The sequence below is a fragment of the Pollicipes pollicipes genome, unplaced genomic scaffold, assembly GCF_011947565.3.
Source record: "Pollicipes pollicipes isolate AB1234 unplaced genomic scaffold, Ppol_2.1 Scaffold_4295;HRSCAF=5057_pilon_pilon_pilon, whole genome shotgun sequence".
NCBI classification, from domain to species: domain Eukaryota; kingdom Metazoa; phylum Arthropoda; class Thecostraca; order Pollicipedomorpha; family Pollicipedidae; genus Pollicipes; species Pollicipes pollicipes.
The window spans coordinates 13,530,889-13,555,621 of NW_023596461.1; the positions used below are offsets into that span (position 1 = coordinate 13,530,889).

Below are 24,733 nucleotides of genomic sequence, written 5' to 3' on the forward strand. Positions count from 1 at the left end.
GCTCGATACCACTATGCGTCGAGGATGTCAGCGTCGGCGACTGAGCCACAGTCAGTGAGCTCTGACTGAATTCTGACCGTTCCGGTCGAGTTCTCACGGTCAGGAATCGAGCGAACACCGACGCCTGGGCTGGCTGACGACAGGCCGTCGGTCGGCTGGTCGGGTCGGGCTTCAGGACCCGGGAGTAGTCGGCCTTGTGTGGGTTCCCGAGCTTGGCGATGCCTCCCGTGCTTTGGGGCAACAACCATGCTGCATACAGCTCCACACTGAAGTATTTGAGATACATATTGACTGTTGTGTTGACATTTTATTTATTCACATTTTGGTAACTTAAAACTCTCACACAGTTCCTATGTTTACTGATCCCCTGCAACAGCTATGCCATTTCTGACAGCTCTTATCAATGAAAGCGCATGCATGGAAGCTTCAAAGAGAAGATACCATCAGCGATCATATAGCATGTCGTCCAGCGCTATTTTTAACGTCTTCAGCACATCGTGGGAAGGACTCGCAGATAACTGCATTGGTGGTCGCACGAGCTATTGTACGGACTGCAATGACTGCACAATGCTGATGAGCTGCTGCATGCATGATGAAAAGGTCAACAGCTATATGGTTGGCAAACAAGAGTTCAAATAAAACCATCGCTTACAGCGCTGCTTTTCTTAGCAAAGCGTCAAAAGTAAGCACGTCATGGCAAGCATGTTCCAAACTTTCCACGCCGTCATCACTGCGCACGTGACAGAAATATGACGAATTCCTGTTGCTTTCGATGCTAACAAATTTCTTATCATTTTACGCACAATAATTCGGTCATGGCATCACGAATGAAAATAATGAGCTTTAAGACAGCAATAAAAGCCATATTCCCCGGAGAAAAACCAGGAGAATGGATATATGGATGCGTTGATCTTTCGGCACCATGTCTTCATCGAAACAACAGCAGAAGCGAGTTCCAAATTACTTGTCGATGATCCTACTTGATTTTAGCAGCTTTTTTGAAACAGCAAGCCACAGTTGTTACAGGGCACTAGCATTCAGGGGATAATGAAAGGAGCAATTGCCAGCCATTACTACGATACATTGGGTATCTCACGAAGAGTTGGAACAGGGGAAAATAAGTGTACATGCAAACGAACTCAAGAAAACAGGCAGCACGCATCACGCTTCATTCAAACATGCAAGCGAGTTGAAGTAAACACACATCACGCATCAATTATGCACGCAAGCGATTTCAGTCAAACAGGCATTGCGCATCATGCGGCAGGCATCATTTACACATGTTAACGATTTTAAGCTAGCACACATTACATATCAAGACACATGTCACGTTTGCGTAATCGGCCATGATGAACCCTGTACGTCAACGTACGTACAAGGTACAGGACCAATCATACGTACATCGTGCATCGTACGTTGAAGTGCGTACAATGTACAAGGCTCATCATGGCCGATTATGCGAACGTGATATGTACCTTGATGTGTGTTTTGTACTAGCTTAAAATTGCTTAAGAGTGTGAATGATGCCTGACGCGTGACACGTGTATGACTGATGCGTTGTGTGTGGTGCCTGTTTACTTCAACTGGCTGGAATGTTTGAATGAAGCGTGGTGTGTGATGCCTGTTTATTTCAATTCGTTTGCATGTACACGTATTTTTGCGTATCATAATTCTTCGTCAGGTATGCACCGTATCGTAGCAATGGCTGGCAAATGTTTCTTTTTTAATCCCTGAATGTTGGTGTTCTGTAAAAACCATGGCCCCCTATGTCTCAAAAAAGGCTGAAAAATCATGTGGGATCATCGACAGGCAATTTCAATAAATGCGTGCTGCCGAAATATCAACGCATGTATATCTCCATTTTCCTGGCTTTCTCCGAGGCAGTGTAGTGCATTGCAACTACTGCCTTATCTATGTGAATACTGTTCCTCGCAAATGCACTTGAGAAATAACGAGATGAACGAGTCTCGGAGTATGTAAGAAGTGATATAGCACGGACAGGAAAAAGATCTGAGGTTGAGTTTCAAACCACGCAAACTTGCGCTCTTCGGTCCTAGTCCGGGGCCGCCAGACCGGGCGACTGATTCTGGCTGGGCGTGTGGGGCGAGGCTGCCGGGCTGGGACGCGCGCCGACTGGGTCTGGCTGGGTGTGTGGAGCGAGGCTGCCGGGCTCGAACGCGCGCCGACTGGGTCTGACTGGGTGTGTGGAGCGAGGCTGCCGGGCTCGAACGCGCACTGACTGGGTCCGGCTGGGTGTGTGGGGCGAGGCTGCCGGGCGCGGACGCGCGCCGACTGGGTCTGGCTGGGTGTGTGGGGCGAGGCTGCCGGGCACGGACGCGCGCCGCAAGCTGTTGCCTTCGCCTTAGTCGTAGTTCAGTGTAGCCAGCCCCGGTGTCGTTATCGGCCTTGATCCGAGTGTAGGGCCGCCAGAAACGGACATGCGACGTTTCCGGCGCCGCTAGCCGGAGCCGCATGCGGCCTTCAGGGCCTGGTCCAGGTCGGCGCACAGGTCGTCGGGGTCCTCCAGGCCGACGGACAGGCGCACCATGTTGTCGGTGATGCCCAGGTAGTCGAGCTCCTCCTTCGGGTTCTGGTTGTGGGTGGTGTAAATTCTGTAGGCAGACGCGGGGCGGTTGCTAGACGGACGTGTGGCGCCAGCCGGCCAGGTCTGACTTCTGGACGGACCTGCGCGCACTGCGACAAAGTCAGTACTGCAGCGTCGTAAAATAAAATGACAGCTTTCAGTGCTTTTTGAAACACACATTGTAAGTACGTGGGTCAGAAACAGCCTCAAAGCTGCTGAGTTGTGATTTGTAAGCCACTGAGAGAAACGATAAGTCAGTGAAACCACGTCATCTCCAGAGCGAGTAAAAACAACGCAAGTTGTAATTCATTTCTATGAAACCGCTAACAGCGCATTAGCATGAAACACTCGGCATGGCGAGATGAGTGCTGCGGCTGATATACAACCCATTAGCAAAACAGAGACCCTGTGCGGCAAACCTTCATAGCAAAGCGCCTGGGAGGAGCTTGACAGTCGCTGCGCTTCAGACCTGAAGCGGACGATGAGCAGGACTCCCCCTCCCCCTCCCCCAACGGCTTCTTTGTCTGAGAGGCCTCCCTACAAGCAGCGGCTCGCCTGTAGTGCGTTAGGGCCCGGGATCTCCTCGGCAGTGCAAGTTTTGGAGGCCCTTTGGTCAGTATTACGATATCCGTCACAGGAAAACCAAAGAATCAAAGGGCCAGAACCACTAGAATCGGTCATAAGAAGCACCGCATGGGTGCTCATACGCATGATGGCTTATTACGACCATTCAACTCGGTGCAATTGTAAAATTTCAAACCCCAAAAAAGGATCCGCGTTTTTCATCGTAGCCGGTTCAAGCGCAATCGATTGGGATTTTGTCACCTCCTGGGCTTTTTAGTCGCAACTCCTGAACAAAACCATAGGTTTGAACCATATCTGTTCACATTATCCTGTAATATTAACAGCTTTCGTCACGCCATGCCTACCGGCTAGCAGCTATTTTCATTTCGGCAAATTAGGAAGAGTGAGCAGCTTCCTGATGTGTGCCATGCTGTCTGAAGTGCGACGTGAAAAGTGGCGAACGCCATGAGTTATACATAATTATGTATCAATGTGGTGTATGATTTTGTATAAATTGTGCATTGATAGTGCAATTGTCTATGGTATACAGATAAAATATTACGTACGTTGATCGGTACATTTGCGAAGAACATTATTCACATGGATAAGCCAGCAGTATTAGCTTTATTCCCCCAACAAAAACCAGGAGAATGGAGATATGCAGTTATAGAGTGGTAATAGCCCTTTTCCTCGTTTTCTCCGGGGAATAAGGCTATTGTTGCTATATAGTTATATATTTCCATTAATCTCCAGTAATTGCCTAATTTTTAGGTTTTCTGCGAGGAATAGGGCTATTGCTGCTATACAGTTGTATATCTCCATTCTCCTGGTTTTTAAAAAACCGCAGAGATATACAACTATATCTCCATTCTCCTGGTTTTTTCCGAGGAATATGGCTTTACTACTGCGTTGTCCAGATGAAATATTGCATAAATAAAATAGCCCTTCAACGAAAAAGCAGCTTCTCGACAAATCACACCAGCAGCCAGAAATTGTCAGCAATCCTAAAGTACTCCCTCAGCCTTTTTTATCAGAAATAAATGGCAGGACCATTTCAGTTCGCGTGAAAATAATATAAACTTCATTTTACTAAGTTCGGAGGCCGCTCATTTCATGTTTCATCATATTACATACATATTGTATAGATACGGTAATGAGCAACATGTCATAATAAGCCATGACGTTTATTTCCTAGTGTCAATGATTGGTGGTCTACCTGTGCTCCTTGTGATCCTTGATTGAAAACGATTGCGGTAATCTAGACCTATTGTGGTTTAGCGGAATACTAGGTTAATGTTCTCGTACGGTGTTACTGATTTCATATTCAAAAATTTGCCTGGAATAAAACTGTTGTTGACATGGTGCAAACATTAAGACATACATGAGCTCTGGTCTGAGCCTTTCTCCTTTTAGCCACCGTTCGGCCAAAGAAAACTTCATGTTGTGTCGTGTGCTGTTTTTCACCATATTCCTGTTGTGAAGGATCGGAAGATGCAGCCGTCTTACGGGTAGATGATATTCGTTTGATATACACTAAAATGTGAACCTGATCAAGGACTCAAACTCCAGCTATAAAGCGAAACCTTCATAAATGACGTCATATCTCCTAATCCCATTTTGTTCAGCAAAGTTCAGAAGACAATTTGCCATGACCAGTAACCGTGGTCTCGGAATTTTGCTTTGCCCCAATGGCCAGGTACAGAACGTCCCGAAGCCCAAACAGACACTGTAGCCCAGAGTCCGGATAAAGGGACGGCCCAGACTGGGGCGGAAAGAAGCATTTCAGCTTTGAGAGGCAAAAACCACATTGAGTTGAAAATGTTTTTTGAATACATAAATCTTATGGCGAAACACATTTCTTGCTGCATATCCCGATGCTCCTTCTTCGCCTTCGCGGGCGCGGAGGGAACGCCGGGATATGTGGCTAGGTGTCGAACATACCAAATAAGACATCCAACGTGAAGGACCAGGTATCTGTATGCACTAGGTGAGGGCATGAACTGAGCCGGATGAGGGATCTCCTCGCCAAAGGGAGGCTCTTTGATAATCGAGACTTGACCACACGATGATGCGAGCTTGCTAATATCGTGATTACTTTACCACGTAATCGCAGCTTCCTTGTAGCCGCCAGTAGGGCAAGCCGCGGGCTCCGAGTTGTTAGGCGTCGTAAATTTTATCCTCAAAACAGCTGAGCCTCATACGCCAGAGGGAGACAGTGAACCGACGTATCAGACAGACAACGTCAGACCTTCATCATCACTTCAGTGGTGATTTATCTAATCAGAGTCGATAGCATCGGAGGGAAATTGAGCTCAGACACTCACATGCATCGTAAAACATTGACGCATTCGGCCCCTCCCAGCAGACATAAACAGTCGTTAACGACGCGTTTATTCAGCCCCCTTCCCCGCAGATATATAAACAGTTCACTGCCTGCTAACGAGCTAAGATGCGTGTTGGGATGCAGACTGAGAATCCCTTTTGAAGACAGCTGCTTGTTAAAAGACATCATTATCGGTCACATCAATCGGGAATAACAGCAAAGCAAAAGTCGGTATTTTTTCCTCTATGATTTGTTAAATGCCCACTTATCAAATGTAAGGCAATATACCCATGTCTACAGTATTTAGATATCAGATTATTGGCGACGGGCGCTGGGTTTGCCAAAATCTGCAGTGTTATTTGTAGCGGTTGGTACCTAGATGCTATCGTCTTTGGTGCCGTTTGGAAATGAGCATGCTTCATGGATTGACTATCTGAACACATGCCAGGATTAAATTGCGTTAGGAAGCTGATCCCTCCTACGAAGTGAGGCAGATTGAAGAAGGCTAAAAATGGTTAGTGTAACGCATAATTAGGCTCACGCATGCTTAATGAGTTGGGCGAGGAGGAGCATTTCAAATTTGTGTCTTGTATCGAATTGAATCTTGAAAGCTCAGCTCAAGAAACGTCTCGCATATCAATCAACCAATGCAAATGGTACTGTGTCAAACACAAATCGCTTGCATTAGAAGTAGGTGCATACCTACACTGTGCATCATTGCCGAACATCTTTGAGTCTGACTGTTGAAGACCCTTGCAGCTAAAAGTCTGTCATCACGCCGCAGGTAACTGCGATCTCACATCTCAAATTGCGTCGACTCGCGCTTTCGCAATGATGGCACTATCGTGTTTGATAATCGGACAAAAGAAGAAATCCAAAAAAGTCGAAGGACAATAGTCGAATGTGAAGAAGTCAAGTAGGTAAAAATCTAAAGAGATAAACTCAAATGGCAAAAAGTAAAAGGGCATACAATTCAAAAAGGATTGAATGAAAATCAAATCTGTCCAGCTTTTTGCTCCCCGCGGGCGGGCAGGAAGCAAAAACATGTATTTCCACTTCTATAAATCCAAATCAAGGAGGCCCCACACCTGAGCGTGGAGGTGCCGAAATGAGGCTCTTTTGTGCATTAAGAGGCCACTTTTCTAGATCACAAGGCCTCCTTGATAAATTATTCAGTCCCGCTTCGAATCAGAACGCCTCATTTTGTGTCAGAGAGCGTGCCGGCTCGCGGGGTCACCTTTGTGAATCAGAACAAACCTATTCCGGATTAGGATCAGGCACACTCCATAAATCAGGATGTCCTTTTTATGCATCAGAAGTACCTTTATCGCGTGACCTTGTCCAGAAGATACCTGTTCCGGATCAGGAGGCTCCGTTTGAAAAGAAGAAGCCCTTCACTGTATTGGTCCCCCTAATTCACACCGGACGTTGTCATCGTTCCACCTTCGGAAAGGCATATAGCCGTGACAGATTATTTTTGACTGGCACTTCCATACACAGGTTTTCCTCCACTTCCCAAATTCCCGAATCAGACACGACGACCATACAATGGCCATACCATACCAATTACCATACCACAATGACCATACCATACCAATGACCATACCACGATGGCCATAACACATATCCTCGAACAGGGAGCACACAGGGACCCCAGAGTAACGAATGCCGAGCTGACATGTCAGACGCCAAAAAAAAAACACGCCCTGAGTAAGCACCTGCCTACAGGATCTGAATTTTGGGCTTTCGCGGTGAGATGATGCGGTAAGTGACATCTCCGCCTGGCGAAGAGCCTGCTGCCGTGTGTGTGTGCGTGTGCTTGTGCGTGTGCTGTGTGCGTGTGCGTGTGTGTGTGTGTGTGTGTGGTGTGTGTGTGTGTGTGTGTGTGTGTGTGTGTGTGTGTGTGTGTGTGTGTGTGTGTGTGTGTGTGTGTGTGTGTGTGTGTGTGTGTGTGTGTGTGTGTGTGTGTGTGTGTGTGTGTGTGTGTGTGTGTGTGTGTGTGTGTGTGTGTGTGTGTGTGTGTGTGTGTGTGTGTGTGTGTGTGTGTGTGTGTGTGTGTGTGTGTGTGTGTGTGTGTGTGTGTGTGTGTGTGTGTGTGTGTGTGTGTGTGTGTGTGTGTGTGTGTGTGTGTGTGTGTGTTTGGTGCGTCTGCGTGCCTGGCCGGGCGGAATCTCGCGCCTGGGCCCGGACCAGGCCGGGTGTGCCATCGCCGGGGTGTACGTACGGTGACACCGCCAGACTCTCGTAGCCGCCCAGACTGACGGCCGCAGCGATCAGCTTCAGGCGGCGGAAGAACTCCATGGTCTCGGGCTTGCCGCCCCTGACGTAGAAGCTCAGCATACCGCTGCAGCCGTACGCCTGGCTCTTCAACAGCGCGTGCTGCAACGCCATGGACGCCGTGAGTGAGGGAGCGTCGACGGCAGGGTGGGGTGCGGCGGGGTGGGGGTGGGGAGGGGGGGGGGGGGGCGAATAAAAGGGAGGGTATGATGCCTTGCAACTTGGGCAAAAGTTAATATATATTCTAAATCATTGAACTGCAATACGGTTCTCGGTTAGCTCAGTTGGTGGAGCACTGGTCCCGTTATCAGAAGACCCCGGTTCGACTCCCAACAACTCCAAGTAGACAGATCGGATTGTGACGCGCTTATGGCTAAAAGTCAAACACCACTCTGTCCGGCTCAGTACTGACTTACACGTGACGGTGGCAGAATTATCTGGCGAAACACTGTGAATATACTAGCGGACTTAAACGGCTGAGAAGCGACACATTAGCGTTGGCTGGGTAAGCCCGTGGGTACCCATATAAAATGGGCAACGGATTGGGTTGGCTACAAGTTTTGAGAAACCTGAGGGTACGAGTATGGGTGCGACATTTACGAGATATCGGGTAGACATTACAAGACATACTACAAAAGGTTATTGCGTGTGGTTCTTTTATTCATCATTAGCTCCATTCACAGTTCTTTTACAATCATCACTGTAAGATAGCAGATTTAGACCTAACTTTTTCGAACATTTCCTATACTTGGAAATAAGAATCAGAGGTGAAAAGGTGCAAAGGACTGGTAACGCTTAAGCACGACTTATTAGTAAGAAAGCAGTGGGTGTGTATGGACAAAGCCCTATGTGCAGCGGGTGGATTACGCATACGAAATATTGCCCGTGGAGGCCTTCAGAACATGCCAACACACCCCATGGAAACGAAAGTTTGAATCAGTTTTCCATCCGCGATATCAATACCTCGTCCCAATTCCTCTGCAAAATCTTCAGCGTTCATGATCACCTGACCGCGATAAGACAGCTGCAGTGCTGTTCACCCGTCAAAAACTTAAATTACGCTGTAGCAGGCATGCCCTGTGCTAGGAGCCGCGGTCACTGCATTTAACCACTGCAGGTGTCAGGCAGCCGATGCAGTCACTGAATGCTAATTCCCTGACCGTGGCATCGGGCGGGCAGGAGCAGGAGGGTGATCCGCGTCACTGGGCGCCAGTAGCACCCTCGAGCAATCGGTCATGCTTCTCCTGGTAGTAACGGTGTTGATATCCCAGGTGCTCGTTCATGTCAAGAGCAAGGTTTTTACTCTCAACTACGCAGTAATGCTGGTGCCAGCAAGCCTTGCACTCGCTGGGGGCAACTCAGCATCGGGCATGGCGGAACGAAATCAGCTTATGCTTTGTTGCACGTTTACTTGCATGTCGTGCGTCAGGCCTTTTTGGGCGGGGTAGAAGGATTCGTATTGAAATTTGTTAACGAAAAACGTAGCGCGGTATCATGCTGCACATCAGGCATCAGATGCAAATCAGTACAATGCGCATCGCATTATTCCTTTGGATCACCTCGAGGTCAGGGAACACAAAGTCATCTTGGATCTGTTCACTTGTCTCGGGCTTACCTGTGGGTGCGACTCGAGGCCCGGGTAGAGCACGCGCTCCACGTGTGGGTGGCTCTCCAGGAAGTGCGCCACGCGCAGGGCACCGCTCATGTGGCGCGGCATGCGCAGGTGCAGCGTACGAATGCCGCGGAAGGCCAGGTAGCAGTCGAAAGGACTGGGCACCAGGCCGATGTCTGACGTCATCAGTGACAGTTAGATAACGAACGGACTGGGCACAAGGCCGATGTCTAGCGACATTATTGTCTGCCAGATGACGAATGGGTTGAACACCAGGCTGATACCCGCGACAAACAATGCCGACCGTGTTGAACCCCCGCAGGGCGCGGCGGAGAGATTTGCTGTATTGTTCGCAGTTCGGGAAGACAAAATGCGAGGTCGGGGAGTGTTTCGCCGCCGTTAAGGAAGGAATATCTGAAAGCAAGTTCGCCTTTTTATGAGGTTGATCTCAGTGCCTCTTTTAGCTTTGGGATTCCTGGAGAAGACACAGCGATATTTAGGGGTATCAAAGCTTCAGTGAGAGCATAGTGGACCGCGCAATGGATCTAAAACTGCACATTTCTCACCGACTTGAATGCAGGCCAGCCTCTTGTACAGGTCTTCCCTGTTGGTTGCCACCGCTCCCATCACAACATCCGAGTGTCCGTTCAGGTATTTGGTGATGGACTCGATCACAATATCGATGCCAAAATTCAGCGGGCGCTGCGGAGACGGAGAGAGTGCGACCGGTCACTGCCCCTGACTTTAGACGTATAAACGAAAGTTGTACGGGCAAACAATTGTGGATTAATCCACTACGTTGTCAGTTATTTTTCAATGGTAAAACCAGTCGAGAGCAAAATAAGTAATTTCTTCAATTCTATGATTATTCGACTGTGTAATCAACTTCTTCGGCTATAAAATCAGGCCTAAGTAATCAAGTCTTTGAGCAAGCGTATTAAGCCATGCGTATAGACACCGCATTTCAAATCTATTGGTAGGCAAGCATATGAGTCTTCAGGATGTCACCGACAACGGTGAATCTGTCTGCCGCGGCTTATTCTTTTCACCGCAAGGACGCAATAGTGCAACATATTTTGCCAATATGGTATGTCACGCGCAATTAACAGTTCTAGTTTTACTTGGGCGGGGCGTTCTTTTTCAGCGTGACGCACCTGAAAGTAGGGCGACATGAACGTGTTGTCGCACACGGTGAAGGTGCCCGGGTGTCGGCGGCAAATGTCGACCACGGCCAGCATGTCCGTCACCTTCATGGCCGGGTTGGACGGCGTCTCGATGTAGATCATCTGCAGTGCAGCAACGGCGGCTAACCACGCGTGTTCGGACACGCTTGGCACGGAACAGTGATCTACTTCATGGTACTACATGGGCTAATAATATGTCGTAAGAAACCATTATTTTGGACGTAAGCGTCGTCTCCCCCGGCTTTTGCCCTACGTACGTTGGGGAGTAGGCGACATTTGGTGCTTGAGGGGCGCCACATAAGTGCGACACTTCAATCTCTGGGAAAAAGGCCTAGTTTGCCTTGATATTTTCCAGAGGGTATTTTGTGCGTTTGTGTTTGCACCATGCCTGTCAATACCACCCTTCGCGCCCACGGTTGTAAAATAATCCCCGTCCTGATCTCACCCGGAGACCGCTAACCACCGTCTTGATCTCACATGGATACGGCTAGTTGAAATCCTACCGGGCGTTCCGACCCTCAGCAAACGAGGTCTGACCTGACAGAATGGACCACGCGACCACGGACCACCAGTGTCAGACCTGACCGGACATGCCCACGCCTGACCTTGGTCTGGGGCGTGATGGCGGCCTCGATGTCCTCCGGCCGCCGGGTGTCCACGTAGCTGAAGGTGACGCCGCTCCGCTCCGAGTGATTGCGCCAGAGAGCCGTCGAGCCGCCGTACAGGTCGTCACTCACCACGATGTGGTCCCCCGTGCCCAGCAGCATGGTGACCGCCTTGACGGCGCTCATACCCGAGCCGAAGGCCAGGCCTGGGTGTAAGCCGGCACCAGCTGTCAGCACGAGCTGAGGTCTCGCTCTCGACATAGACCAGCGGCCGTTAGCACGAGCCAGCCACCAGCTCTCCACGCAGCTGAGCGTCAGCTCGCAGCCCCAGCCGAGCACCAGTTGTCAGACTAGGGAAACGGCTTCGATTCGTGCTCTTCAAGTTTTCATGTCAATACTTTATGTTTGATGTGAGCGAGAAAGGCCTTGAGCTTCCCACTTATTTGGCGTTTCACTTCAGAGATCTTATGCTGAAAGTCGCCAACATTCCGCATAGGTCAGGAAGTAGGTCTGCGACCTCCCGGGACCCCGTTGGTCGTCCTGGGGCACAGTGCCAGTGGTGGGATCGTGTGGAGTGTGCTTTCAATCTATTTTACCAACACTGTGACTTAAAGGACTCTAATTATCTGAACGGTCGTTACGAGACCCTCCGTTGTTCGCTACCTCCAAATGTCTTACATATACAGGCCAACTGACGTTCTTTAGTCCCACTCGTATTGTTATAATATTGCCCGATGGTTGGTCCAGAAAGATGGGAGATGCCTTTTTGGCGTAGTGCGACAAGCGATGGGAAGATTATAGAGAACTTAGTATGTCAAGATGTCGCCAGAGGACCAACGTTTATCTTGACACATTCAAACTCCCAGAATCTCTGAAAACATCGGTGCCAAGGCCACGAAGGTAAATTGGTGTATTCAGCCCGATTTCCCATCCTGGTTAAACAACGCTTAGCAACATGTACCGGTCAACCACTCAATACTCGTAGCTTTTACATCTCTCCATACTCGATGTTTCTGGCTGTACGTCTGATCATGAGTGAGCACGGTTAAGCACCATGCAACTGACAACACGCAACATACGGCACACAGCTTAACCGCGTCCAACAGGTGGGAAGTTAAAATCACTTGCATGTGTGACTGGTGCGTGACGCACGTTTACTGAAACTCGTTTGTATGTACACGCATTTTTCGCGTGTTTGAATTCTTACTTAGATATACACTGTATTGTAGTAATGGCTTAATGGCTGGCACGTGCTTCTTGTTCAATCCCCAACATGTTGGTGACGCGTAAGAACTGTGGCCCGCTGTTTGAAAAAAAAATCGAGGAGAACTGGGAGGCAATTTTGAATTTTCTACTAGTATCCGTTTCGAAAGGGGCATGTAGCCAAAATATCAATGCATCTATCTGCCCATTCTCGTGGCTTTCTTTGAGGAATAAGGCTATTCATGCTTTTACATATTTGTTATCAATACAAATGTGAAGGTAGTGTTCTATGAGCCACTGCATACATATACATATAAATCCATATATATATATATAAATATATATATATATATATATATATATACATATATATACATATATATATACATATGCATATATATATATATATATATATATATATATATATGCATATATATGTTCTTCTGGAAATGATGCAATAGTTTCGATGTATCTCAAAAACGCCAACGCCCTTCGCTTAATGCTCATCGTAAGGGAAGCATGTTCTGACCGTATCTTGCGTCTTCCAGCATTGCTACGGAATCTTCTAGCGCCTTCCTGGAGGGGTTTCCTACTCTCGAGTATTTGAACTCCTGGAAATAAATTTTTGCGGTCAAGAACAATGCACATTAGTACCTCTGCCCTATAAGCGACGAATTTCTTGTCGGTTTAACGTACCGTGAGAACTGAATCCGGAGTAGATAACACGAGAGTGCGGTGATCACGGCGTCTAGTCCCACGCATCTCTGCACATGACAGAAACAATGAAAAGAAGCATTGCACTGCATCGCGAAGTTAAATGGCATGACATATATTGCAAAACGCGACATTTTATATGTAGGCGACCGGCAAGGCACACCACCGCACATAGAGCAGTTTCTTGACCCATATATGTCAACACCAGTCTGTGCCCGGCCCCACGGTTCCCAGGGATTTGTTAGGTCAGCTCCACTGCTCCTCAGGCTGTATCAGTTTGGTTTTGAATGCTACACATTTCATCACATCGGTCCAGCTGTTCCTGGTCTGTACAGTTCGGCACCACAGCTCCACATGCTTTGCCAGTCCGGCTACAGTTGCGCCTGTCGCCAGTCCTCTCCCCTCCCCCCCCCTACCTGTTCTTTGGACGTTCTGTGCTGGGTGTTCCCAGCTTGCGTTCTTCTCCATCTGCACTAACGCCTTGTCTCCAATATCCTGCGACCCCCATTTCCAAACCTAGCCCTGTCAACTCATCCTCAGACCCTACCAGATTACATATATCCATCCCAACTTTATGCGGTTCCACGGAATCATCCGCCCAACTCCTCGGACTCATTCACAATCCCCGCCGGGCTCCACGAACTTTTTCCAGTTCCCCCCGGCTCCACGGACCCACCAGTTATCAGTGGGCTCCACGAACTCATTCTCGATCCCCGCCGGGCTCCACGGAATCATCCCCAGCCCCTGTCGGGCTCCACGGACTCATCCCCAGCCCCTGCCGGGCCCCACGGACTCAGCCCCAGCCCCACCGCACTCCATGCACCATTAGAGGATTGCTCAGATCGAGCTGCCTTTACCCAATCTATCTGTGACACGTAGGGCTGTGCCCATGCTGACCCGATGCCAGTTCCTAATCAGCTGCTCGTTTGCATTTTTGCAGCACTTTTATTCAAACTATAGAACAGTTTCAGAAAATTAAGGCCAAAACTTACCCCACTGCCGTAATCATTGCAAAATTAGTTTGAATGAAGCTAATTATTACCGAAATAAGTGCGGTTGTTGCCGGTGTGTAGTAAGTAGTTCCTGAAGTACCTACCTGCCCGATATTTCATTACCGTCTCACTCATACCCGTCATTTTCCCAACATGTGCTACCAAGCCATCCCGTTGGCCATTTCATATCGGCACCCACGGGCTTACCCAAGCCGAGAAGTCATCTAGCACCCATCAGTCAGTCCTCTAGCACCCACCCCCAGTCCACACCGGTTTCAGTGAGCTCACTACTTGTTTTCCCTCCACCCCATGGATGGACCCTATCTCCACTCCCCAATCTCCGCCGGGCTGCATGGGCCCATCTCCGGTCTCCGCCTGACTCATGGGCCTATCAGACCCCCCGCTAGGCTGAATGGGCCCATCTCTGGCCTCCGCCTGACTCATGGGCCTATCAGAGCCTCCGCTATGCTGCATGGGCCCATCTCTGGTCTCCGCCTGACTCGTCGGCCCATCCAGAGCCTCCGCCGGCGCCGATGAACTTACTCCCCGCTCGCCGTTGGGCTTCATCTTGTAAGTGGAGGAGAGTGTGATGGGCGGGACGATGGCGCCGTGCGGGTGCCCCTCCTCGGCCATGCCGCAGTGCACCACACGGGTGGCGAAGTTCGGCTCCTGCGCCAGGTAGCCCTCCATGGACATGGCGAACGGCTGAAGCAGGCAGAGATTTGGTGACACGTACTTGCGCTCGCGCGGATGGTAGACACGCTCATACGCATGGTAGACAGGCTCGCGCGCATGGTTAACATGCTCGCGGGCATAGTAGACGCACACGTGCACATAGCAGACAAGTCGAATAGGAGACATCTGAAGCTGTGGACGTACTGTTCCATGGTCATGGCCGGTAATTACACAGAAATAACTTCAAGGACATGTACTGCTTGGGACAGGGGAAATAGTTTAAATATCGCTGCTATTGTTTCGTTTCTGCGTGAAAGGTCACATCGCAACAGGGACATTTATTCGTCACGTCGAGCTGGCCTTGAAATCTCGTTAATAGATTAAATGCTCAGCTCCTGGATTCCTCTAAGGTGGAGTGAGAGGCAAGAACAGCGCGCAGCCGACGCGTTCGGCGCTCAGCAGAGCTTGTTGTCGGCCGTGGAACAATGTTCTGTCATCAAAGCTTCGTGCAATTGCTAAAATTATCGGAATTTTGATGAACTAAAGCATAAACACCACGCTACCGTGGCCATACTGCATCGCTGTGGGGGTATTTCGTCGACATGTCATATGTCACTGTCTTGGGGCTTTCACGACGCAGTCCACTGCTGAGGCCATATAGTGTCGCATGTCTCTAATCCTGGCAGGCAGGGCCGGCAACACGCGGCATCCAATTTCGAATGCCTACTTTTCCAGACGCGCAGGGTCACCACCGCCCTACCGGCAACGCTGGGACTTTGTTTCCCAGACGCGCAACATACCGCGGTGTTACCAACGCTCTTAACATGACGTAATGCGAATACTTTTACTCATATACTTATTTTGGACGGCCAAAAACCGTCCATGAAATCATGCAAAAGTACGCTTTCATTTCGGTGATGGCTGTTCGGCAACCACGTCCTCGCAAGCCGCGGCCGTCTCGATGTCGATAGCAGCGCAGGATAGGGGGGGGGGGGGGATTACCGCCTGACGACTCTGCACTTTGCGAGCGTTAACCGAACTTCAAAGCTGGTTGGAAGCCCGCACGCCGGCTACAGCTTCACCTCATCCATTAAGTCGCACGCTTGACCGGTGGCAACGTCGCACCAAGCGAGGTCAAATCACGCTTTTGGCGCCTCTCCGCACCGTCCGTGACGACTAGCTTGGCAGCTCGACGGAAGCCGTGGGACGAGGATTGGTGCAACGGCTGCGCTACCCACGCCGGCCGTGGAACCGACGAAAGATCGCACACGTGCATCTCGTTAGAAAGTGATCGGGTTTAAGTGAACCTCCTTATCATGAGAGTGCCCTTGCTGCCTACAACATTTGTGAAGCCTTTTTGTTTGATCGAGCAGCCACCAGTGAAGGGCAGCGCAAAGAAAACATGAGACCGGATTTTTCAGGTTAGTAGTCAGTCCGCACTTACAGCTCAATGATCCAGAATGCTTGCAGATGCTAGAGCGTGAAGCGCTAACGAGCCCACGCATTCAGTGATTCGTCAACCGTGCGAAAGGTGCCAACTGGCATCCCGCACAACTGAAGGCGTCGTTGGGTACTAATTAAGCAGTGGTTAAGTTGCGGGTCTGAGAAACCAGAGGTAACAGTGAGCAGTATATGGTTAATTAAAGACAATTGCACAAAGAAGCAATGGTAAGCAAACATTACAGGCCTTGGAGGAAATATCGGTGGCAGAAGTACAACCTTACAACATCGGCTGGGGTTGAACCAGGAAAGTTGATCTAACTTACTCTGAAATCAGGAATTTTCCCCTGATGTTAGCCTCTTTGATTTGCGTCCCTGATATCTAAACTAAATCAAACAATTCATTTCGTCGGCTTCAAAATTGTTTTGATGTTGATAAATAAGTTCCGATTTGAAACTGGTGTGATAGTGATGATGTGATATGTGATGATGATAAGGAAAGTGATGCCCCTAGGACCTAGTGTGCCAGCGGTTCAGACAATTGCTGCATGTCCTTTGCTCAGTATTCCCTGCTTTGCCCATACGCATTGGGGAAGAGGGCCTCCGAAGAGCATTGAGGAGACTCAGGCCAGCATTAGGGAGAGGGGTTCAGGTTTCCATCAAAGTATACAAAGCCACACCTCTGGTCGGTGGTAATCCAGACCCGACCGTTATCAAACCGCCTAGTATGGAGCAGATGCTTTCAGTCTAGATGCACGAATCCGAGGCAAGGAGCGCACCATATGTGTAAATATATCCCGGACACGCAAACACGAAGAATTCTGAAAACCACCCATTCGAAATACTTGCCAACTTAAGTCAAAAGTAATTTAAAACGCGCCCGGGTGGCTGGTTGGGTACCGTTCGCTCGGGCGGCGGGGTCAATTCCCCCGCGCCCCTAAGATCTCAGGAACCAAGAGAGCAAGAGACACCAAATCCACAGCATGTGTTGACCTATACGTGAATTCACTTATGTCAAATTTTGAGGTTCATAGGTTACGACTTTCGGGTCAACCAAGGTCCAATTCCAGGCTGGCCTAAAAAGGGCTCCTAGAACCTAGATAACTGTTCTAAGCAAAAGGTCACATGCTCATCGAGGTCAGTGACTTTGTTCAATCTTTTGAGGGTCATGGCGACCACAATCATACAAGAGCCCTTTATGTTTTGCATCTGGATAAGCGACAAAGATTACGCTGGTCAGCATGTTCCTAAAAACAAAATGTTACCTGGGTCATTCTGGGTCAGTGACCTGTTCTGACCTCTGAGGCGTCTATGAAAGTTGCATAATGCGGTCCCTCAATAAATTCGAAATGGGCACCGGGAACTACCCCATAAAGCAAGCGCTAGAGAAATAAAGCAGGCTGGTTTTGACCTTGGTCGGACCTCCATACCTGGCCTTAGGTCAACGTAATTTGTTCAGGCCATTGTTGTGTCGCCTAAAAAAGCATCTCAGAGATATATGGTTTCGTCTAGCTCTCCGTTGTTGGATTAGGTTGAACGATTCCCTAGAAATTGCCCTCGCTAAAAAGATGACCTGACTTTGACCTGTCATCGATCCGCGACCTGGCAAGGTAAATATAAATTTTTGATTTCAGCCGATCCGCTATTCAATCATCTATAGCTATGCAAAATTTGACGTGGTTATGCTCTGCCGTTCGGATGTCATTCCGGGAAAACCTTCGGTGAGGTGGGGGGGGGGGGGGGACAATTTGATCCCCACCCATGTGCGTGTTGACGAACGATTTGTCGATAAATATAAACTTCGTAGGCCATGGCGCCGTGCGGTATATGGCCATGGTGCCGTGCGGTATAAAAGTATATGGCCATAGTGCCGTGCGGTATATGGTCATGGTGCCGTGCGGTATAAAGTCATGGTGCCGTGCGGTATATAGTCATGGCGCCGTGCGGTATATAGTCATGGCGCCGTGCGGTATATGGCCATAGTGCCGTGCGGTATATGGTCATAGTGCCGCGCGGTATATAGTCATGGCGCCGTGCGGTATATAGTCATGGCGCCGTGCGGTATATGGTCATAGTGCCGTGCGGTATATGGTCATAGTGCCGCGCGGTATATAGTCATGGCGCCGTGCGGTATATGGTCATGGCGCCGTGCGGTATATGGCCATAGTGCCGTGCGGTATATGGTCATAGTGCCGCACGGTATATAGTCATGGCGCCGTGCGGTATATGGCCATGGTGCCGTGCGGCATATGGTCATGGCGCCGTGCGGTATAAAGTGTATGGCCATAGTGCCGTGCGGTATATGGTCATGGTGCCGTGCGGTATATAGTCATGGCGCCGTGCGGTATATGGTCATGGCGCCGTGCGGTATATGGTCATAGTGCCGCGCGGTATAGTCATGGCGCCGTGCGGTAATAGTCATGGCGCCGTGCGGTATATGGTCATAGTGCCGCACGGTATATAGTCATGGCGCCGTGCGGTATATGGCCATGGTGCCGTGCGGCATATGGTCATGGCACCGTGCGATATATGGTTCCAGTACACATGAGTCGAACACAGGCCCATGAATGAAACCAGGGGAGAAAGCACATCGAAGTTTTAAAGCGTGTTCTTCAAACTGGACGCAATATATGTATCTGTCACTACGGTCTTGGTTAGAGCATTTTGTGTGCATGTGCCAGTTACGGGTGTGTTTTTCGTGACATCTGAATGGAGTACTGATGTAAAGAAGAGTTGATACCATTGTATCGGTCTTGAGATGCCATGCCCGGGGACATTCTGAATGCAGCCTTCGCCGTTCACAGATATCGAGCGTGAAATACAACAGCTGCCCCCATAATCACCCGCTTTAGCAACTGCACATCGGATGCTCAAATTCATCCCAACACTAACGGCTGTGGACCCGGGACGGATTCAATAAGCCGGGAACTAAACCTAGGAGGGACGACTAGCAGAAGGGCACGTACAGGCGAAGGAATATAGTGTCATGTGTTACAACCACTGTATTGCACGCGGGGGACAGAAAGCGCCACACTAATATGTCCTTGCAGAAAGCCTTAAAGGTTGTCCGACAACCCGTGAAATATGTTGACAACGGAGGGATGGCTTCGTTCTTGTAGAACGCATGCCATAAAATAGGGTAAGTTATCACCACGGTCGGGAGCTACAGCGGATGCATGATAAAAGTGTGCAAATTGCCGGTGAAAACGTAGACGTTATGCGTCATCACATCCTGAGACGATTTTATGTTCAGAACTGGAGAACAGTGATTTTGTTTGTGTGCTACTGCATTACGTGATCTCAAACCTGTTACATTCGCGTCAATCTTGCGCCGTTCCAGGACGTTGATCCGACTCAACCGTTTCACCGTAGTCGGGCACGAGATCCAGATACAGCTTTAAAAGCCCAACAGATAAACGAAGAGCAAAGCATAGGGCCCACCATGGTATCTAGCGGTAGTAACCTAGTATCCACAGCCTCAGAAGATTTTGACATTGCAAGATACCCTTGGAGCGCCCGAAATTCAATATATGCATCGCATTAACACGTCAGCCTCTCAAAAGCCTGCAAATAGGGCTCTCGAGTCTCTAAAAGGACCTCAACGCTAAAACAGGGCTTGATGAGCGTCAAAGGGGCCCATTACAGCCGGACAGCCACCTTACCACGATTCCCCTGGGCGCTAAGTCCTTGGTACGCCACTGGGCGTCCCACAGGCGCCCCGCTTTGCAAAACAAGAACTGGGGACTTGGAATTTAGAGGAGCCCCACCATTTGTAAGGGTGCAAGGGGAGCACGGCCCAATGCCCCCTTTAGGTGCATCCATGCTTCTTCTCTTTCTACTCTCGTGGACCACCGCCTTCAGCAATTTCCCTCTTTAGCATTTATGGCGATACGGCGGGCAAACGATCACAAACCTGTAAGATCACCGTCGTCAACGCGCCAGTTCAGCGTACGCCTGGCTGCCTGCGCCGCCTGAAGCCCTGTCTGAAAAGCGCTATGAGAGAGAAGAAGCTGTCGGGAGTAACGGAAATCAGCCTGGAATGCGATAACTCGTGAGCTTTCCGAGCAGTGTGGCGAGCTGCCTTTCTAGACAGACACCCTGAAAAGACAGGCCCTAAAATCACGAGCACGCGGGAAGGCCCCTCAGGGCTTTGATTACGTCAACAGCGTCGTCGACCAGGAAGCGCGCAAAATCGCACATGACAGGTGCGCAATGGTTTTTGGCGAAGTGGCAAGATGCACGGACCTCTCTTTTGCCAAAAGCATAGTCCCTTGGAACACATGCTATACAGAATGCCCTGAGTGGTCTCACGGCTTGTGCGATGCCTAGCACAAATATCCATGTTTTGGTGAGCATTTATACACATATGACAGCAATTGGCATGGTGGTTAGAAAGGTACTACACAGTGGATTGATTTCATTTAACATCTACGCTTGAAATTTGTGGCGTGAAAACCGGTAAATAATACATTTCTGTCGCGAAAGAAGCATCTAAGGTCTTCAAGGAACATATATATTTTCAATTTTTCTTGACACACGCTTTCATTTATATGACGACTTTCCTAAGCTGGGTCGTTGCATTTATTTGATGTGATATGCGTATATATGTTATGATACATGATACATGAGATATGATACATGATATTACGCACTATGTTGGTTATTTGCCACTTATGGGTCGAATTTCATCCAGCGATACACCTCCATATTCAATTGACGGCCTATGCCCCCCTTACCATTAATACCGATATATGGTTTCAAACCACCGGTGAGACATAGCATGCATCAACTTTTCCGAGTGCGACAAATGAGTGGAATGTCTCGCATTGGCACAAATCGGCAAATCGGTAAATCAGCACTCACGACCAGATAGTGTTTGACTATCATGCTGATAACAATACGTTCGCAGACCCATACTTAAAAACACTTCACAAGGGAGATATGTAAACCCTTGTCAGCCAGATTAACACCATACAGACATCCAGTCCCTCCAGCATTGTCGGGCTTCGACATTCCGACGGCGGATAACTGTAAGCCATTTGAAGCATACGGCACCGAAGACGCATGAAGGAAGCGCTGACAGTAAGGCACGAATATAATTGAATAGTTACCCTTGGATGAGCAGAACGCGGCAGTAGTAGCTGTATCGCTGAGGTGCAGCGTCCCAGCCGAGGGGCGAAACCAGCTCGAGCGAGCGAAGCGCACTGGCGAACTGGTCGGCAGCCGAACCACATGGCTGAGCGAGCTTAACTATTGCCATCTGTTGAGACTGCCCGGAAACAGACGAGCCACCAGCCACGCCCGCCAACCGATGACGAAAAGCTGATGAAAATGTCATAGTACTCTGCAACTGAGCCGCGTGCACTTGCCTCGTGGCGCGTGGGGGTTAGCGGGGCGGGACAGCGGTTAGTGACTCAGTCGTTATCAATCCGTTCCTATCAAGTCACGGAAGCCGCGTAATTCATGACAATAACGCCAACTCATCGGTCTGCGGTATCCCAGCTACACACAGCGGAAGCCGTAACTTCAGGCTGTGTCGCAACACATGGCTGCCCCGCGGAACAATGACGTCGAGGCGCACGACGTACTCGGAGCTGCGCAGATCGAAGGCGTGGGCCATTGATAGTCGGCGGGTGCAACAGCACAAGGCAGTTCAGTTGGCGCGCGCACGCGCGCGCACACACGCACACACACACGCACACACACACACACACACAAGTGCGCGTGCGCGCACATACGTATACGTACACGCACACACGCACACACACACACACACCACACACACACACACACACACACACACACACACACACGCACATACACACACACACACACACCACACACACACACACACACACACACAACACACACACACGCACACACACACACACGCACACACACACACACACACACGCACACACACACACATTCGAGTATCATCGACGTGGGCTTTTTATGAGCATTGTTCGTTTCTAGCAGGTTGGTTTGCCCAGGGTAGCTTTCTATCCGTTGGAAGAGAGGGGCGGGGGGAGGCTAGAGTCCTCCCGCATTGAATGGAAAGTGAATATATCCAAGGTAAATAAAAAAATAATAATCCAAGGTAAGATATATTGTTTCGGTGTGTTTTTAGTGCAGCTTAGGTCATCTTTTCCTAATCAACCCACAAGAAGATATTTTGCAACCCTACACCCTTGGGTTTTTTATATGTCTAGACAAAATGCTGACAAGCTTCCCAATTTTTGCTCATCTGGCACTAGCCTACTTTCCGCCAGGCGACATTACTGAACTAGCTTTGAAAGATTTCATCATGAAGCTTGGTTTTCAAACACTTTCTACCGATCGTGCGGCTGCTCCCAAACTGACTAAACTAAACTAAAAAAACTAAAAAAACTAAACTAAACGCTAAACGCCAAACTGCTCCCAAACGCTTTTCAAAACGTTGGGTTAAAAAAAACAACGAGCGTTGTCTGGTTTCAGACTAGTTTCAATAACACAAAAGTGGCATATTGCGGTGAGCTGTATCCTATGAACGCATACATTTGGTTCAAAGGAGAGCAAAATCCAGTTTCACTACTCACTCACTACTGGTTCTCATTTTCCAGCATGAGATTGACACCGCCCGTCTGGCGTCTAGTCCAGGAAGCTGTCATTCTCCCCTAGAGCGTGTAAGTCGAGGGTGACGGCCGGGCGCTTCCTTTCTCGCGAACAACCCCTGTAGCAGACGAGTGGCGGACTCGAACTGCGAGTCACATGCTGTCCAGATTGGTTCCATCGCTGTCTCTACATGCGGGTGTGGAGTTGGCAGTTCGGAGCTGACAGTTAGTTTTCGGCGAATGAAGGTGAAATGGATTCTTACGGAAACTTCCGTGGGCCACTGACAGAGCTGAGTCCGCCATCTGGGCATGGACGAAACTACCACAGGGTGGGTTTGGTCCGGGACCTAGCGGCTTTCGGCTAGATGGAATTTTTTCTCATAAAAACAGGCACCAAGAGACAAACCGACTTTACCAGAATGTAAACAGAATGTTACGTCCGTGTGGCGTGAATATCGGCTCAAGTCATGAAGCAGTTGACTCAAACGGAAATGCGAATAGCATGCGAAACACTTTGAACCTGGTAGCTTGGATTTGGGTACGTTCAGCGAGTGAAATGCCTCATGCTTTGCTCTCTTATTATCAAATTGAATGTCCATTGAGACTTTTTAAGCAGCTTAACAGCGACACAATTATCTACCGCTTATCACAGGAAACGCCCCCATCGAAATAAACTTCGAGACCAGACCCCATCACCCCGATTCGGAATCGCAATCAAGTGAAAATGAGATTGAGCCGCTCGGGGTCAGCGTAGGAGACAGCTGATTGCGCTACGAGTCAAATTCAATCCTGGCCCAGACGAAGGAGCCGAACGTGCACGCCGACTTCGGGTTCAGGCTTCGGGCATTGGACTCCTCCAATCTACAGAGGGTGGACTTGAAGCTAGATCTGTGGCTTAGACTCGGGCAATGGAACTTAGACTCGGACCATCGGACTCAGTTTTTGCAGAGAATCTTGTCCGATTTAAGTAATTTGCATTGCTGCTGACTAACAAGTGGCCGTGAGCGATCTTGATGCATCTTACCATCTTGGAGAGGAGAGTACTTTGCCCACGTCGCCGCGGGTTTCGCTATGCGGTCGGCATCGAGCGGGCGCCGTATTCGTGTATGACGCAGGCCCGCTTGCATACGGTCCCACGGGCACACCTTACGTAATTTTGAAGCGCAGCATGGCCTTGCCGTAATTCTAACATTTTTCAAACCGTCTCGCAACATCTTGATGGATTACATTTTTTGCGTCACTTTGACACAATGGTAAGTGCCTGGTTTGCGTCCCTTGTAAGCTCCCTATATACTCTGCGGATGCCGCGTACTGAGCACTGGGCAGGCCTCCGCGGAGCTTCCCACGATCCGCACCTTTCGGAGTAATGCATCTCACGGCCAGGATTCAGTGCAATGAAGTGCACTGCTGAGCGTGATAATGAAGCTTAAAAGTGGTAGCGTGATAATGTAAGTTAAAAGTGGTTGATAAGTTTGCTTACAGGAGGAATTAAATGTGTCAACCTTATAGCTATGTTCGGTGAATCTCACTTCACGATCACTGCGCATGTCCTTGGTTGTCCTTATGAAAGCATGAAATATACTTTGTGTTTTCACAGAGTATAAAATATGCGTTATGCTCGTTCTAATGTTAAGTATTAAATATATGTGGTGGGTCAGTATGAAAAGGCATGCTGACGGCATGACGCTCACGAAAAATGCCAGCATACTTTGGCATATCTTCTCTTTTATCACGAGCCTAAGGTTTTTAAAACGTCCCTTCAGTTGTCAGGGCTCTATTGCAGGCGTGAACGTACTCCCCTTAAGACAATGCTACACGACAGCGTGGCACCCTTCGCGGGTGTGGCTATCTGAAACGAAGATTTTTGATAGTAAATACAATGAAGGCCTTGGATCATCATGGGCAGTGCTGACGCACTGCAACTGCGAAACGGCCCAGAGCCGGTACTATCTGAGAGAAACCCCCGC

General features: G+C 49.3%; 1 protein-coding gene across 1 annotated transcript; it reads right to left on the bottom strand.

The window, feature by feature from the left end:
- Positions 1-2,377: 2,377 nt before the first annotated feature.
- LOC119096316 (cystathionine gamma-lyase-like) lies at positions 2,378-14,724 on the bottom strand. Its single transcript, XM_037219156.1, has 8 exons — positions 14,602-14,724; positions 12,882-12,963; positions 11,150-11,355; positions 10,515-10,646; positions 9,927-10,062; positions 9,364-9,536; positions 7,696-7,850; positions 2,378-2,612 (listed from the first exon to the last, which is right to left on the bottom strand). The coding sequence occupies exons 1-8, from the start codon at positions 14,689-14,691 to the stop codon at positions 2,459-2,461; spliced, it is 1,128 nt and encodes a 375-aa protein (XP_037075051.1). The 5' UTR covers positions 14,692-14,724; the 3' UTR covers positions 2,378-2,458.
- Positions 14,725-24,733: the final 10,009 nt, after the last annotated feature.